We start from the raw sequence: 17,849 nt of genomic DNA, 5'->3' as shown, positions 1-17,849 counted from the left end.
AACTTCACGCAATACTAAGGAATTTAAATGGAAATATGTTGAAAAAGTAAAAGAGGAAACAAAACCCAAGATTTCGTGGGAAAGGATTAAGAAATAAATATACAGCTTGAGCAAAAAATAAAATAAAAAACACAGAGAGAACACAGAAGTGAGAAACCCAAGAAATAACATTTTTGAGATCCTAAGCAAGGTTAAAAACGACATTGCAAAAGGGTAATTTGGTCATCTTGCGTCAAGAAACTAGGTTCCACCACCTTTCACACTCATACTATAAAACAAACAGAGGAAACAGTTTATTATTATTAATATAGCAACTCTCATAATAATGCAACATTGCAACGTCAGTTTTCCTTTTAAAAGATATATTACCGTTCTTCATAAAAGAAGCAATTAATTAGTGAAAATTCATAACCTACAATTTCTCAACAGCTAAAAAAAAGTCTTATAATTACGTATGCACGAACATAAACTTCCACCATTAAGAAATATTACGAGAGAAAATATTAAATAGAAATTATCTCTTACTTGCTTTTTTTACTTTCCTCATTCTTCGTCATTTTCACTTTACAGTTCACGAGTCATCAAAGCAGTCAGTGACACTTCCAATGAAATGAACCAAATCTGAAAGAGGATATTATGATACGATATAATGCTTAAGAGAGAGAGAGAGAGAGATTGTGAGACTGTACGCCCGTAGTGAGAAAAAATATATGGGGTGAGCGAAGAAAAAGTTTAGCCATATTCACTCTCTGGACTTGTCTGATCCAGAAAAATTGCTAAAGACCGAATCTTTTCTCAGTTTTTTAAAGACCCATTTGCTTAAAACTCAACTGTTATTCTGGTTCCAGTTTCAGTGCAATGGTAACTCCCAGGCTGACTTTTAATTCCTTTTACTGAGCTAGAACTGTAAGTGATTGATCTCCTGGCTATTAAGAGTTTTTGTTTTCTTCTCTCTCTCTCTCTTTTTTCATTTGCTGAATGAATTTGATTTGTTTTCTTTTACAGGTTTCTGTGGCTTCAGCTCCGGTTTTAATTCTCTTGGTGGGTTTTTTCTATATTTTATAAATATATATATATATATATATATATATATATATATTAATCTTTGATTTAAGAGGAATCAGTGTTACTAATTAGTGCTATAATCAGAGCTCGTGGTATAGCTGTATGGATTTGGTCTATATATGCTTAGTAAATAATTTTCACGCTTACAATAGCAATGCTGGATTTATTTGTTTCTAATTCTGTATCTTTGTGGAGACGAAAGAGATCTCTTCAAATCCCCACTGATTGTAGTTTGACTTCTAATATTTCTTAGTTGTAAAAAAATTGTCTATTATTACATTTCTTAGATCTAAATCTTCTTCTTTTTCCTTCTCTGACCAGCTCTTTATCATTCAGCTCATAGTAGAGGAAGAAGAAGAAGAAGAAATAAAAGAAAAAAGAAATACAACCTCTATTATTGGATCCATTCAATTGAAAAAGGTTAATTATCACATTTCACTCCATAGCCTTAAGAGGCTTTTTTTTAGACTACTGTACCAAATCCTGAATCCATACTTGGCTTGTTTTGCGTTTCAGGCCAAAGAGAAACTCTGATAAAAGAAGGGTTAAGGTTTAATGGTGTGATATTCTGGCCTGGGATCACCACTTGGCGTTTCATTACTGGTACACGGACCAGAATTTCGTGAAACCGAAACCGGTTGTGTGGTTGATCCTCGCCGGAGTCTTTGGAACGATGTTGCACAACGAGTCTCGGCGTTTGTATTCTTGGTGGTGGGACAGTCACATCAGCCCCAAGAATTCCAAATGGCTTCAAGAAAATCTCACAGGTTAGTCATCGAATTACTTTTTTTTTTTTTTTGACTTCTCAAAGCTGATTTGTGAATTAGGCTTCTAGTCTTTTTGTTTGTTTTCCGTTGACTAAACCCGGAAAATTCTTGTGCAGACATGGACTCGAAGGTCAAGTCGATGATCAAGCTGATAGAAGAAGACGCGGATTCTTTTGCGAGGAGAGCGGAGATGTACTACAAGAAACGACCGGAGCTCATGAAGCTTGTGGAGGAGTTCTACCGAGCTTACCGCGCGTTGGCGGAGAGGTATGATCACGCTACCGTGGAGCTTCGACACGCCCACCGGACGATGGCCCAGGCGTTCCCCGATCAAGCTCCTTTCTCGAACGGAGAGGAATCGCAATCCTGCTCGTCCTCGGGCCCCGAGGCCGAAATCCACACGCCAGATGGGTCGCGGCCGATCCGTGCCCCGATCGATCCGGACGAGCTTCACAGGGACGCGATGGGAGTCTCGTCGGCGAAGCTCAAAAGGGGTCTGAAGCAGCTGACCGAGATGTTCGATTCCGAGGGATGCGGGCAGAATTTCGAAGACGGCGACTCCGAGGTATCAAGCCGGGACCAGAGCGCCAAAGCCGAGAGCGAAGTTCAAAGCTTGAAGAAAACTTTGGCGAAGGTTCAGGCGGAGAAAGATACTCTACTCTATCAGTTCCAGCAGAACGTGGAGAAGCTAAAGAACGCGGAGAGAGACCTCAGCGATGCACAGCGAGATGTCGGGAGGCTCGGTGAACGGGCGAGCGAAGCTGGGATCGAGATTAAGTCGTTGAAGGAAGCGCTTTCGGAATCGGAAGCCGAGAGGGACACGGGTCTTGTTCGAATTGAGGAGTGTTTGGAGAAGATATCGGGTGTTGAGACTCGCCTGTCTCAGTCCCGGGAAGAAGGCGAAGGGCAAAGAGAACGAGCCGTGAAGGCAGAGACCGAGTTGAAGAATCTCGAGGGAGAGCTATCTAGACTCGAGGCTGAGAAGGAAGCTGCTATTGCTCGGTACAAGAGATGTCTGGAGAGAATATCCGATTTGGAGTCTAGGATTGCGCTCGCTGAGGAGAATAGTAGGTCGCTCGGTGCACAACTCGAGAAATCGGAATCCGAAGTCGAAGCGCTGAAGAAAGCGCTTGCGAAGATGGCCGAAGAGAAAGAAACTGCGTCGATGCAGTACAAGCAGTGCACGGAGATCATTTCGATGATGGAAGAGGAGATTTCTCGTGCTCAAACGAACGCCGAGCGTTTAAACGGAGAAATCCTCGCGGGGGCGGAGAAATTAAAGAGCGCCGAAGAACAATGCGCTGCGTTAAAGGGCTCGAATCAGACTCTTCAGTCGGAAGCGGATGATCTGCTGCGAAGGATCTGTATGAAAGATCAAGAACTTTTGGAGAAGAACGACGAGTTGAATAAGTTCCAGTCCATGGTGGTCGAAGAGAGCTCGAAGTTTCAGCAAGTTGCGGCGACTCTCCAAGCTCTTCAGAGGCTGCATTCTAAGTCTCGTGAAGAGCAGAGAGCCTTGGCTTCGGAGCTCAAAGACGGGCTTCAAATGTTAAGGGACGCTGAGATTTGCAAGCACGGAATGGAAGAAGAGCTCAAGCGAGTCAAGGACGAGAACAAGAGCCTCTCAGAGCTCGGCTATTCGAGCACCGAGGCGCTGAAGAGTCTCCAAGACGAAATCCTTGGCTTGAAGGAGATGAAAGAGAAGCTCGAGCATGAGGTTTCGCGAAAAGAGGACCAGAGCGACGCCCTCCAAGGCGAAATCGGAAACCTAAAAGAGGAGATCGACGGCTTGAAACAGAGCTATTACTTGATCATCAAGCGAGTGGATGCGACCGGTTTGAATCCGGAGTGCCTTGAGTCGGCTGTGAAGGACTTGCGAGACGAGAACTCGAATCTCAAAGAGGTCTGCAAAAGGGACAGCGAGGAGAAGGAGATTCTTAACGAGAAGTTAAAGGAAATGACTGAACTATCTACGGAGAACACTGTTCTCCAAAACTCCATGTCGGGATTGAGTGTTGAGTTGGAAGATCTGAGAGAGAAGGTCGAGAAATTGCGAGAGTCGTGCCACTTTCTCGAGGGAGAAAAGTCTGACCTCGTCGCAGAGAAAGCGACCCTTCTATCGCAGTTGCAGATGATCACTGAGAATATGCAGAAGCTTGTCGAAAAGAACACGTCGCTCGAGAGTTCGCTTGGGATCGCGAATTCGGAGCTCGAACAGCTGAGGCTGAGATCAAAGAGCTTGGAAGAGATGTGTCGGACACTCGGCAACGAGAAGTCCAATCTCGTGGACGAGAGAAACAGCCTCGTGAAGCAACTCGAAAATGTGGAGAAGAGACTCGGGAAACTCGAAACAAGGTTCGAGAAGCTGGAAGAGAAGTACTCGGACTTGGAGAAGGAAAAAGAATCGACGGTTGATCAGATCGAAGCGCTACGAGGGTCAATCCTCGTGGAGAAGCAAGAACGTTCGAGCTACGTCCTATCCACCGAGGCTCGTTTATCCGGGTTACAAAGTGATGTCCATGTTTTACAAGAAGAGACTAGGTTGGGAAAGAAAGAGTTCGAAGAAGAGCTGGATCGAGCCGTTAATTCCCACATCGAGATCTTCATCCTTCAGAAGTTTGTCGAAGATTTGGAGGAGAAGAATGCCTCTCTGCTCGCCGAACGTCAGAAACACATCGACACACAGAAGTATTCGGACGACCTCATATCGGAGCTTGAGAGTGAAAATCTCGAGCAACAGGTCGAAGCTGAATTCTTGGTCAACGAAATTGAGAAGCTGAGATTGGGGATCCGTTTGGTGTTCAGGGCTCTCCAAGTCGACAGCGACAGTGGGCACGAAAAGAAGCTCGAGCCGGAGCAAGTCTCTGTCCGGAGCATCCTCGAAAACGTCGAGGACTTGAAAATCTCTCTGTCGAGGAGCGAGGATGAGGAGCGAAAGTTAATGGTGGAGAACTCAGTGCTCGTATCTTTACTCGAATCCGAGAAAGAAAAGTCCAAGCAAGAATTCGAGGTCATGGAAGGTCAACATGTTGTGCTGCGGAAGGAAAAGCAAGATCTTCTCGATTCAAACACAGATTTGAGGTCTGAATTGAGAGAGAGAGATCATCGAGAGGAAGTATTGAAGGCCGAACTAGAAGCTGTACATGAGAAGATGGAGATTCTTCATGGCTCGTCTGCCAGCTTAAGGGAACAGAATTTTAAGTTGATCGAAAAGAATCAATCTTTGCTTAAGAATCTTTTGGACCTTGGGGAAGATAACGAGGCGGTCATTGACGAGGCCATTTCTCTAAACGTGCTCTCCTTGGTTTTGGAAGCCTTTGCAGCCGAGAAAGCCGCTGAACGGATTGCTCTCTCGGAAGATTTGAACAGGCTCAGCGAGGCCAACGAAGATCTCAAGGCTGAAACGAGCATTCTGAAGGAAAATCTGGGAGTCAAAGAAAGGGAGAATTATCTTTTGAAAGACTCGGTCGAGGCGTTGGGGAACGAAGTGCACGAAGTCCGTGAGATTCACGATCAATTGAGTCTCCAAGTTTTTCTTGAAAAGGAGTTTTTAAGAGAGAAGTTGCTAGAGCTAACGGAAGCCGATGAGAAGATCAAGGCCACAGAGCGTCTGAACGGGAAATTATGCACGACAGTCGAGAATTTGAAGGTGGAATGTGAAGAGCTCAAGTGGAACAGAGAGAATCTTGATCGGAAGATTCTCGAACTGACCGAAGAGAGGTTGAATCAGAGAAAGGAAGTCGAGAGCCTCAACGAGATAAAGAACGGATTGGAGACCAAAGTTGGAATGCTAAGCAAGGAGATCGAAGAGCATAGAATCAGAGAAGAGAATCTGAGTTCGGAGTTGGAAGAGAAGAGCAACAAGTTTGAGCTTTGGGAGGCAGAGGCTTCCGGGTTCTACTTCGATCTTCAGATCTCAGCGGTTCGCGAAGTTCTGCTCGAGAACAAGGTCCACGAACTCATGGACGTTTGTAAGACCCTCGAAGGTCAGAGCTCCGCGAAAACCATGGAGATCGAACAGATTCAGAGCAAAGTCAAGTTCTTGGAGAGCCACGTCAGGAAGCTCGAGACCAAGCTCTCGGCTTATGTCCCGGTCGTAGCTTCGTTGAAAGAGAACGTGGCTTCGCTCGAACACAACGCCCGTCTCAAAACCAAGCTTTTGGAAGCAAGCAACAATCATGTAATATATAGCTATCCTAGTCTTTGCTTATAAACTTGTAATCATAAAGCTTGGTATACTAATAAATTGGTGTCACAGGTTCACCGACGAGAAACAAGCGGCGAACAGTTCAGAGACTTTCCGACGCCCGAGCTCCCGGACGGGATCGAGGAGTTGCAGAGGATGCAGAGCTCGATCAAAGCGGTCGAGAAGGCGATGGTGGAGGAAATAGAGAAGCTCGAGGCCGAAACCGAAACGGCCGAGAACGAGAAGGCCATGGAAGAGGAAGTGGAGAGACTTGCGGAGCAAGAAACCTCCGACACAGTCCCGTTGTTGGTGCCCGAAGAAAGAAACGACGACAAGATCCTCAACTTGATGAAAGACATCCAGCTCGACCGAGGCTCCAACCGGAGCCGGAGCCGGAGCGGAAGCCGGAGGAAGAACGGCGGGCCCGGGGACCAGCTGTGGGAGACCACCGTCTCTCCGGCGTCGTCGTCGGAGCTTTCTCGCCGGCCCTCGCAGAAGTCGTTCCGGAACTCGTCCTCGTCGGAGCTCAGCGTCGCAGACAACAACAAGCCCAAGAGGAAACAGCACAAGGGAGCGGTGATCCTCGAGAGGCTCGCCTCCGACGCCAACAAGCTCGCGAACCTCCAGCGGAGCGTGGAGGACCTGAAGAAGAAGATCGAGGCTTGCAACGGCGGCGGTGAAAACGACGACGACGACTACGAGAAGAGGCGGGGAAAGAAGAAGACGAGCAGCCGGTACGGGCACGTCCACGTCAGCGCGGCCGAAGAAGAGCTCGAGACGGTCCAGAGGCACTTGCTCGAGGTCGAGGAGGCCGTGGTGGAGCTCGCCGGAATCAATGGCCGGCTGAGCGAGGAGAGCCGGGAAGGGAAGAGCGTGACGGAGCAGGCTCGCAAAGGGGCCGAGAAGATCGGGCAATTGCAGTTCGAGGTTCAGAACATTCAATACATTCTTCTGAAGCTCGGCGGCGGCGGCGGCGACGAGGGGTCGGAGAAGAGAGGGAAGGCCGGTCGGTTCGCCGGAGTTTTGTTGAGGGATTTCATTTACAGTTCCCGGAGGAAAAGGCAGGTGCGGAGGAGGAGCGGAATCTGCTGTTCCACGCCCAGGACTCGCGAAGATTGATTGACTGTCCGTTGATTTTATTTTTTTTTTTATTTTTTTTGCTTTCTGGTTCCTTGAGCTGTACGTTACTGTTATAAGTGTACTGTTTCTCGGAGTAGTTATTTAGCTGATGAAGAAACTATCTCTGTAAGCTTAGAAGTAATTTTAATGTATGAAAATTAGGACTTTGATAATCTCATATATAAATAAGCTTCTGTTCCACCATGTTTATTGTTGATTGTAGAGATATAAGCAAATCCGAAAGATCAATCCGATACCATGGAATCTGTTTATATCTTCAGATTATTCCAAATACTACAGTAAAATTATTAGCAAGGCTGAAAGTTTTCTATATAGTTTGAATTTGTATATTTTTTATTCTATTCGAAATTGGAAGAGACTAGCTCAATAAGTTGCAACGGATATAAAAATATAAACAAGCCTGTGTAATCTCGTCGAGAAACTAACTATGGCTCTCTTTCTCCGAGAAGGAACCGAAATCCTAAAACAAAAAGCTATTCAGGGTCGTTAAAAGAAACTAAAGGAACAAAATACCGAATTCCTAAACAAAATTTGATGTCCATATTTCTTCATTCAAGCTCCAACGACTTCGGTGTGCTCTGCCTCGGCCATTGTTTCATCAGCCGATTTCTCCACATTTGTTCCGACATCTTCCGAGTAATCTCCGTGAACCTGATATCACACGAAACCAATGAAGGACCAGTAAAAAAAAACACAACAAAGATTAGTAGATAAAAGATAAATTGAAAATTTCTTTAGGAATTACCTTGCCCTGAGTACGAGAAACAAGGGTTTCTCCAACACTGGTAACGCTAAACAAGGAAGGAGCTTTGATGTGGGAAAGAATTGATATGCGTAACATAAAAAGAGAGTATAAACATATAGAATGAAAGAAATTTGTTTCCTTTTCACTCACGCTTTCTTTTTCCCGCCCTTTTTACCCTTGGAAATTATCTTGTTCTTTCTGCAACAAAAGCAACAATTTGTTTTCAGTTTGTAAGTGAAATCAACGACTTTGCAGGTTAACATAAATGAGAGATTGATTGAAGGTAGAGAAACAGAGCTCGAACCCCATGGCTGACTAGAGAGAGTGAGATGGATTGTTGGCGACGATGAAGCCAAAACCCTAAACTCAATCGGCTCTTTTTTTTACTCACGACCTCCGCTTCGAAAGTAGTGTGAAATTAACAATTAAACTAAGCTAGATACTACCTCAATCAACTTTTTTAATTTTTAGCATGATCATAAATGGGCTTATTCTTATTGAGCCTACTAAAAAAATAGAAAATTACAAGAACAAGATTTGGAAGCTGCGACATCTTTAGAATAATGGATATTTTAATTCTTATAAAAATAGTATGTTTTCAAAAATATTAAAATATAAATAATTATTTTTTAAACAAAATTTTAAATGTGAAATAAAGTCTCAATAGTAACAAAAAGTTTTGTAAATAAATTTTTGATATTTTTTTTGTTTACGACTGGAAAAAGTTAGGGAATTTAATGTTGGATATGATCCCATCCTAACATAACAAATAAACAAAACAAACAAAAATAGTATTTACACCACCAAAAAAAAAAAAAAACCAAACACATGCTTTGAACTTGATTACATAAAAAAACACTAAAATTTTGTGAATTACATTTCTAAAATATTGTGTACAAAGAAAATATATTCGCGGTAGAGCGATTTATATATATATATATATATATATATATATATATATAATAAAAAAAAACTAACTCCTGAATCTATGTCACAAATGCAACCACTAATTAACACACTACATACTACACGCACAACCTACTAACCCACTAACTAACACACATACACAAAGCCAACTCCCTATTATTTAGCTTGACTAATTCCATTACATAAACACAACAAAATAATTCAACGCACAAATCCCCTTTAATTTAGACTTATATACTCTCAGATTCATGTTGCGAACCGTCTTCTCACAACCTCGGCCACAACTATCTCCACCGTTTATACTGCTCCTTTTCATCCGTGACACCCACTTCGGGTGTGTGAGAAGCGATGTCCTTCTTCCTTCTCATCGTATACACAAGGCCTTGCTTCGTATGCCTTGAGACGACCTATCATCTTATTCATGCCAAATAATTTATCGATCAAGATCTCGATCTACAAAAATCTTGGCGGAATGGCCCGTAAATATTTCTTGACAATGCATACTTTTTTCTACTTTGTCGCTTAATACTCGGATGCCATTGACGATCTCTATCAACTTCATAGCAAAGTCATTCACCGACTCACCATCTTTCATGCGAAGCACCTGGAAAAGGCTGACAACTCCGCCTCCTTGACGCACTTCGTATCCATGTGCATTGCCTTGAGCATCTCTCTCACTTCTTTGGTCGAGTCTCTCTCAGCCCACATTAAGAGCAAATCTTCCGGATACTGAAGCGTCATAACGCACCCTCTTCCCCCCTTCTGCATCGTACCCAACGACGCTAACTCCCTATTATTTATCTTGACTAACTCCACTACACAAACACAACAAAATAATTCAATTGAAATACTGGAAAAACCGGGAGAAAATCGGTAGATATACCGGTTTTTGGCACTTTCCGATAATAGTATGAAAAAACCGCTAGATACTGAAAAAACCGCCGGTTACCAGCTGAATACCGGATCACTTACCGAAATCTCGAAAATCAGGTGAATTTTTTAAAATTTTTAAAAAACTTGGGCCAATTTTTATAAATTTTATGGTTGCAATTATCTTCACGAGTACTATTCACCACAACCTCCCGCGGACTGCTTGTACTCTCCACCACAACCTCCCATGACTATTCCGGTCACAGATGAAAACATCATCTCCATAGTCCAACATTTAACACTAACAAATATTAATGAATGAAAAATCAAAATATAATTAAGTGTAATATTGTTTAGTTTATCTTAATATTATTAGTAATATATATATATATATATATATATATATATATATATATAAATACATGTTTATATTTGTTTGTTCACTGGATACGGTAAATCAGGTATTTGTTAGTTTATCACGTCGGTAACGGTAACTTCATCGGTACAGTTTACCCTTAACCTCATTAGATAACCCGACAAACCATTGGTATCTATCGGACTATCAGTAAAATCTGATTCCTGGTACGATGTCAGTAACAGTATTTCAATTCTTGGTTTCAGTTACAACGCCACATAACATTTTTTCCTCATTTTTTTTCATTTTTCTATTCTAAATTAAAAGCTACATTTTAAAAGCAATAATATCAGTTCACTTGCCAAAAATCAATTAAAACCCACAAATTGATACATCTATTACTATTTGAGGCCAAACCAAAACGGCCGAGAACGAGAAGGCCATTGAAGAGGAAGTGGAAAGACTTGCAGAGCAAGAAAACTCTGACACCGTCCCGTTATTGGTGCTCGAAGAAAGTGTAAAACCCAGTTTTTTAATTATTTATTGGTCATACTTTGACCAATTGTCTTTGGTTTGACCGGTTGAGGTGGCATGTTTTTTAAAAAAGAAAGAAAAAAGAAAAAGGCTCATTCCCTCACTCTTCCCATCACTCTCTCTCTCCCACAAGCTCACTCCTTCTTTCTCTCTCATAGCTTTCTCTTTTTCTCTCTTTCTTTCCAACGGGTTTCCGACCAAAACAACAGGAGGTGAGATACACCTCCACCACCATCGCCAAGTCCTAATCACAAGGATCATTTTGAGTACAAACTTTGCACATGTAGTCGCTGCCGTTCGCCAGAAAAGCTCGGCCGAAGTCGGAAAAAATGTGAGTTTTTGGATTGAAACTTCTTTTCAACATATCTTCTCCGTCCGAGTCTCAAATGACATGATTATTTTTGTATTAGTTTTGTTTAAAGAGGTCTACAAAACTGGAGAATTTCATCTTTCAAATCGGACCGGAAGTCGTTCGTCGGAGCATCGCCGGTGAAACGTAAGTTTTGTGATGCTGTGTAGATCTGCGTTTTTGTGTGTGGTTTTTAATAAAAGCAACCCCGCCAAGATATTGTGGAGGTTGAGGAGTTCTAGGAACACCTATCGGATAAATTTTTCGGTCGCCGAAAATTTCTGCTGCCGCCGGACCACCACCATCACCAGAGCTCCGGTGTTGAAATTTTGAGCAAAGGCTACTCTCAAGTCTCTCCGACGTTACGAATGCCAACGTGAACTTCGTTCAACCCGATTCTTGAGCGTTTTAAAATTCAGCCGTGTTCAGTGACACGTACTTCAAGGCGATCGTTACCTAGCTTCCCGTCGAGCACCTTTCAGGATCTATAAAAGTAGGGGTTCCTTTAATCGTCTTTTGTGAGAGTTTTTCATGAATTTAATATGCTTAGTAATAGGTAGATTTGGCTCATTCTAAACCTTATAGACTCGTTCCGTTTCCACGGCAAGAGTGTTTTCGAAACTATAACCTAGTATGATCAGGATAGGTGAAATGAGAACGAACTTATTCATTGTCGGGAGATGCGTTTCCGTCCGAGGACATTATTGTCCAAAAAGGTAGATTGGAGGGAGCGATGGCGCATTTCGCTTCCTTTTACTACGCATCGGGTTTATGCATGGCGAGACTCGGGGATACCGATCGTTGGGCCCACCTCGCCCAGTTACTTTGGGTCTAGCATCGGTTTAGGTGATGCGCGTCCACCCGGAGCTTTGCAGCCCACAGTTGCTACTCTTGGCTTCATGCCGGAGGTTTCAATGATGTTTTGAGTTTTAAATAATTTGTTATTAATAATCGGTTAATAACGTAAAGTTGATAAATATGAGTTTTGATAAATGATGTAGTTTGATTTATATAAAAATGAATGAAACATTAGGGTGAGTAACGGTATTCCTACTGAGCTTGTGGAAGCTCATCCCCCATTTTTCTTCATTTGGCCTCACAGGTAGAGTGTGACTTCCCCGATGAACAGTGAGAGAAGCAGATTTGTAAGCTCAAGCTCACTTGTTTTTGTCTCCTTGTACACGTGGTGAGTTAATATGTGATTTGCTTAATCATTTTGACTGAGCTTCCTCGATGATACTGCTGTCTTGTGTCTATTTTATCGTGGTGTTATACTAAACTGTGGTCTTAAGTCGGGGGGTAGTTGTCTCTCTTTTTTGTACATATTGAAGTTATGACGTGTCTTTGTTGTATTTTGAGACGTGTTTAAATCCCATAGGTGAAATATTTGTTGACTTTTGAAACTATGTCCAACGTGTCTTTTTATTTTGTCGTTTTGTCATGAACTTGTCAAACTAGTTTCTTTAATTCTATTATTCTTCTAGACCCCATTTTTGGGTGTTATAAATTTGGTATCAGAGCACTAGGTTCCGTATAACCTAGGGGTATAGCACCATTCTCAATGTCATGTCTTGGTTTGATTTTGATCTCATATATCATCGAGGCTAATCTTGAGTCTGGTTTGTGCAGTCAATGGTGAGGGGTCGGGCACCAACAAATGAGGGAGCTGATGCTCTTCTAGATTTTACGTTGGAACAAATGACGGCTATGTTCCAAGCTTTCCAAAATGCTCAATGACAAAACACCATGCCTCGATGTCAGACGCTACTCTTAGAGTTTTTGAAGTTGGATCCAGCGAAGTTTTCTGGTACAACTGATCTGATGGTGGCCGAGAGGTGGTTGAAGACCATGAAATGAAAGCTTGCAGAGATAGAAGTTCCAATGCAATATATTGTTGGCTTTACAACCCAATCGTAATATCTGATCCGCTACCTCGTTGTGTAAAATTTTGAGACGGTTTCAGGCCGATGATCAAGAAACTGTAGCCGCATCACCACTTAGAGACTTTCCTTAGTTTGTAGATGCCGCCCTCCGAGTTGATCCAAAATCAATGCGACCCAAAAAAAGTATAAAGCAAGTCGCCCATGTAAGATGGACAAGAAAGAAAGATTTTAGGGTCACAGCTCTCGAGGCAGTGCTACATCTGGGAGTAGCGGGTCTTCTGGGGCAAGCCATTACCAACCGTATGCTTGTTATACTTGTGGGCAACCGGGGCACATGAAGAAAGATTGTCCTTAGAAAGATGACACACCACCTTCCACCTACTCAGAACAACAGCGAAGTCATGGTGGCTCAGCTACTTGGGGAGGGAACCGAGCACCAACTGCACCTAATCATAGTATTTCGGGATCATTTTCTCCTCCGGGACAACCACATGGATTGCAACCACAGTACTATTACCAGCCATGACCTAAGGATTCCGGATATCAGCAAAGTCACCACTCTGGCACCCAACAATTCACTTCGAAAAGCTATGGAGCATCACAATCAGGTGGTACTTCTAGTGTGAGCAGAAGTCAGGCAAACCGAAACAGCCAAAAAGGAAAAGGAAAATAGAGCGGACAATCTTATGCGTTGACTACCATAACCACTTCCAGAGAACCTCATGGTGGCACTTGAGTGGTTGACAGTACGGTACTCATATCTCATTGTTGGGCTCATGCTTTGGTTGATACTAGTGCTACCCATTCTTTCATATCGTTATTACTCGCTTCAATGCTACATTTAGATATTCATACACATAAAACTCATTAGTTTTTATCCACACCGATGGGTGGGTCGGCAGAGATATCTATGGTTTGCAAATTTGTTTGCATTGTCATTGAAGACCAGAAATTCTCAGCTGAGTTTTTGTATTGTCTATGACCGAATTCGACGTGATCTTTGGAATGGATTGGCTAGAGCGTTATCGAACTAATGTGGATTGTTTAGAAGGCGTATCACTATCTACTGGAAGAATGGACAAATTATTGTGTATCAGGCATGATCAGGGGTTGTGACACTGACACCAGTATTGCGAGCTTGTATTAGATGCATAAAGAATCTAGAAAGCCTTGGGATGTTGTTTGCACTTTAGGGGGATACGACAATTGGGCATTCTATGTCTAATCTTGTTGTCGAAGAATTTATTGACATTTTCTCCGACGAGCTTCCAGGATTCCCTCCTAGCCGCGAAATTGATTTCCACATAGAGCTCATGCCCGAGACATCGCCAATCTCCATCCCTCCATATCGAATGACACCTGCAAAGCTGTCCGAATTGAGGAAGCAAATAGAAGAGTTGATGGGTAAAGGATTCATACGCCCGAGTGTCTCTCCTTGGGGAGCTCCGGTCTTATTTGCAAAGAAACAAGATGAGTAGATGAGGTAATGTGTCGATTACCACGAATTAAACCACGTAACCATTAAGAACAAGTATCCGCTACCATGTATCGATGAGTTGTTTGATCAGCTTGGTGGTCCTTGATTTTTCTCGAAGATTGACTTACGATCAGGGTATCACCAATTGAGAATCAGAGAAGAAGATGTTCCCAAGACAGCTTTTCGTACTCGATGCAGACATTATGAATATATAGTAATGTCGTTTTGTCTAACGAATGCTCCTGCAGATTTTATGGACTTAATGAATCGAGTATTCAAACCTTACTTAGATCGATTTATCATTGTTTTCATCGATGATATCTTGATCTATTCTAAGACTTGGGAGGACCATGTTGAACATTTAAGGATCACCTTACAAAGTTTGCGAGATCATCAGTTATACGCCAAGAGGGAAAAATGTGACTTTTGGTTGAGTGAAGTCAAGTTCCTTAGGCATGTCGTGTCGCAAGATGGGATCTCTGTTGATCCCGCTAAGGTTGAAGCAGTTGTAGCATGGGAACACCCGAAGAATGTGTCTGAAATTAGAAGTTTCCTTGGTTTGACAGGATATTATAGGTGTTTTGTCGAAAACTTCTCAAAGATTGTTGCCCAGTTGACAAGGTAGACAAAGAAGGATGTCAGATTCGAATGGAATGAAGAATGTGAAAATGCGTTCTTTGATATGAAAGCACGACTCACTAGCGCACCCACTCTTATAGTTCCAAACAGTGATGTTCCGTACACCGTGTACACTGATGCTTCATGGTCTAGGGTGCGTATTATGCAAGAAGGATGAGTTTTTGCTTATGCTTCACGACAACTTAAACCTCATGAGAAGAACTACCCCACCTATGATCTAGAGTTGGGAGCGAAAATTTTTTCTTGAAGATATGAAGATGTTATTTGTACGAGGCAAAGTTTGAAGTGTTCACTGACAACAAGAGTTTACAGTTCTTATTTACTCAGAGGGATCTAAACCTCAATCAACAGCGACGTGTTGGGTAAATGGAGGACTATGACTTTAGCTTACAGTACCATCTAGGGAAAGTAAATGTGGTAGCTGATGCTTTAAGCTGAAAAAGTCATAGAATCATGACTTGCTTAGCACTTGATGACTGGAGGAGGTCGATCACTCACGAAGGCTTTGATTTGCAATATGGAGAGGATCACCGCGGTGCTTTTGTATTCAACATGATAGTCACTCATTCCATTATCCTCCGATTTAAGCAAAGTCAATGGCAAGACGGGGAACTTCGTGGGTTATAGAATCAAATTGAAAATGGGGAAGAGATTGAAGGATGGGGAATTGGACCGGATGGATTTTTACTCTTAAAAAAGAAGGTCGCCGTTCCTAATGATCCTACATTATGCGAAGAAGCAATAGCAAATGCTCATCGTTCGAAGTTTTCTATCCGCCATGGTAGCACCAATATCGAGGAATGAAGCGTGACGTGGCCTCATATCGAGGTGTTTAACATGCCAACATGTCAAGATTGAACACCAAAGGCCGGGAGGCAACCCTTACCCATTCCGGAGAAGAAGTGGGACCACGTTACCATGGATTTTGTTTCGGGGTTACAAAGGACCTTGCAGAACCACGACTCTGTTTGGGTAATAGTAGATCGGTTGATGAAAACCGCTCACTTCATTCCTATCAATTTACATTACAAGGTTCAAAGGTTGTGCAAGTTATACATCGATTTTATCGTGAGGTTACATGGAGTTCCCACAACCATCGTAACAGACAGAGATGCTCGTTTCAACATCCTGATTTTAGAAAGGATTGAAAAATGCCTTGGGGACTGAGTTAAATTTTAGCACGGCGACTGATGGACAATCCGAGCGGTGATACAAATTCTAGAGGATATGTTGAGGGTATGTGCCTTGGATTTTGGAGGAATTTGGGGTGAACATCTCCCTTTGGTCGAATTCGCTTACAACAATAGCTATCAAGAAAGTATTGGCATGGCTCCTTATGAGGCTCTTTATGGGCGACCTTGTCGATCTCCCTTGTGTTGGACCGAGAATGAAGATGTTATAGCTCTTGGGCAAAAATTGGTGCAAGAAACCAAAGAGAAAGTTCAACTCATCCGAGATCGTCTCAAGAGTGCCCAAAGTCGACAAAAGAGCTATGCAGATAGAAGGAGGCGACCTTTGGAATTTGAAACGGGAGATTATATTTTCTTGAAGGTGTCACCTAAGCGAGGGTTATCACGTTTTGGTGTTCGAGGCAAGCTTGTGCCAAGGTATACCGGGCCTTTTGAAACTATAGATCGGGTTGGGCCGCTTGCTTATCGACTAGCCTTACCCCCTCAACGCTCGCACGTTCACAACGTCTTCCATGTCTCGATGTTATGAAAGTACGAACCAGACTCTTCTCATGGTGATGTACCAATTAGAGAGGATTTGACTTATGATGAGGTTCTGATTCAAATCATAGAAATCCAAGTTAAAGTTTTGCGAAGGCACGAAATTCCACTTGTAAAAGTACTTTGGCAACATCATGGGACCGAAGAGTCGACATGGGAGATCGAATTGGAGATTCGGGAGCTTTACCACATCTTTTTATTTAATTTCGAGAACGAAATTTCTTGAGGAAGGTATTGTAAAACTCAATTTTATTTTTTTTTATTTATTTTAATTATTTATTGGTCATACTTTGACAAATTGTCTTTGATTTGACCGGCTGAGGTGGCATGTTTTTTCAAAAAAGAAAACGAAAAAGAAACAGGTTACTTCCCTCATTCTTCCCGTCACTCACTCTCTCTCTCTCTCTCTCTCTCTCTTTATCTCTCTCTATCTCTCTCCCACAAGCTCACTCCCTCTTTCTCTCTCTCCTAACTTTCTCTTTTTCTCTCTTTCTTTCCGGTAGGTTTCAGACCAAACCAACAGGAGGTGAGATATACCTCCACACCATCGCCAAGTACTAATCATAAGGATTATTTTTAGTACAAACTTTGCATGTGGAGTCGCTGCCGTTCGCTGGAAAAGCTTGGTCGAAGTCGGAGAAAATATGAGTTTTGGATTGAAACTTCTTTTTGACATATCTCCTCCGTTTGAGTCTCAAATGACATGATTCATGATTCTTTTTTATTAACTTTGTTTTAAAGAGGTCTACAGATCTGGAGAATTTCATTTTTCAAATCGGATCGGAAGTCGTTCATCGGAGCATCACCGTTAAAACGTAAGTTTTGCGATTTTGTGTAGATCTGCGTTTTTGTGTGTGGTTTCTCATAAAACCAACCCCACCAAGGTATTCAGGAGGTTGAGGAGTTCTAGGAATACTTTTCGGATAAATTTTTCGGTCGCCGGAAATTTCCACCAGACCACCGCCGGACCGCCACCGTTGCCGGAGCTCCGGTGTTGAAATTTTGAGCAGAGGCTAATCTTGAGTCTCTTCGACATTTCAAACGCAACCGTAAACTCCGTTTGACCCGATTCTCGAGCGTTTAAAAAATCAGCCATGTCCGAAGACATTATTATCCAAAAAAGTTGATTGGATGGAGCGATGGTGCATTCCGCTTTCTTTTGTTGCGCAGCGGGTTTACGCG

General features: G+C 42.6%; 1 protein-coding gene across 2 annotated transcripts; it reads left to right on the top strand.

The window, feature by feature from the left end:
• The first annotated feature begins 499 nt into the window (after positions 1-499).
• On the top strand, positions 500-7,326 carry NET1A (Kinase interacting (KIP1-like) family protein). 2 transcript variants are annotated; one of them, XM_089617073.1, is made up of 7 exons: positions 500-715; positions 849-906; positions 1,006-1,041; positions 1,402-1,485; positions 1,582-1,832; positions 1,949-6,012; positions 6,091-7,326. In XM_089617073.1, exons 5-7 carry the CDS (start codon positions 1,739-1,741, stop codon positions 7,135-7,137), a joined length of 5,205 nt encoding a protein of 1,734 aa, XP_089473199.1. In that variant the 5' UTR covers positions 500-715; positions 849-906; positions 1,006-1,041; positions 1,402-1,485; positions 1,582-1,738; the 3' UTR covers positions 7,138-7,326. The 2 variants fall into 2 exon arrangements, with proteins under 2 accessions (XP_089473199.1, XP_089473198.1); XM_089617072.1 differs by having other exon boundaries at positions 1,387-1,485.
• The last annotated feature ends 10,523 nt before the right edge of the window (positions 7,327-17,849 follow it).

This window comes from Urtica dioica, chromosome 6 (assembly GCF_054948205.1).
Source record: "Urtica dioica subsp. dioica isolate 48M chromosome 6, U.dioica_male_clone48M_v1_H2, whole genome shotgun sequence".
In the NCBI taxonomy this organism is placed as follows: Eukaryota; Viridiplantae; Streptophyta; class Magnoliopsida; order Rosales; family Urticaceae; genus Urtica; species Urtica dioica.
Note: the sequence above shows the minus strand (reverse complement) of the source record. Positions and strands in the feature narration are given on the sequence as shown.

Excerpts from the sequence above, each read along its gene's own strand:
- NET1A (XM_089617073.1), top strand. The coding sequence starts at position 1,739 with ATGTTGCACAACGAGTCTCGGCGTTTGTATTCTTGGTGGTGGGACAGT. Across the intron at positions 1,833-1,948 it reads GCTTCAAGAAAATCTCACAG|ACATGGACTCGAAGGTCAAG; the intron begins GTTAGTCATCGA and ends ATTCTTGTGCAG. Across the intron at positions 6,013-6,090 it reads TGGAAGCAAGCAACAATCAT|GTTCACCGACGAGAAACAAG; the intron begins GTAATATATAGC and ends TTGGTGTCACAG.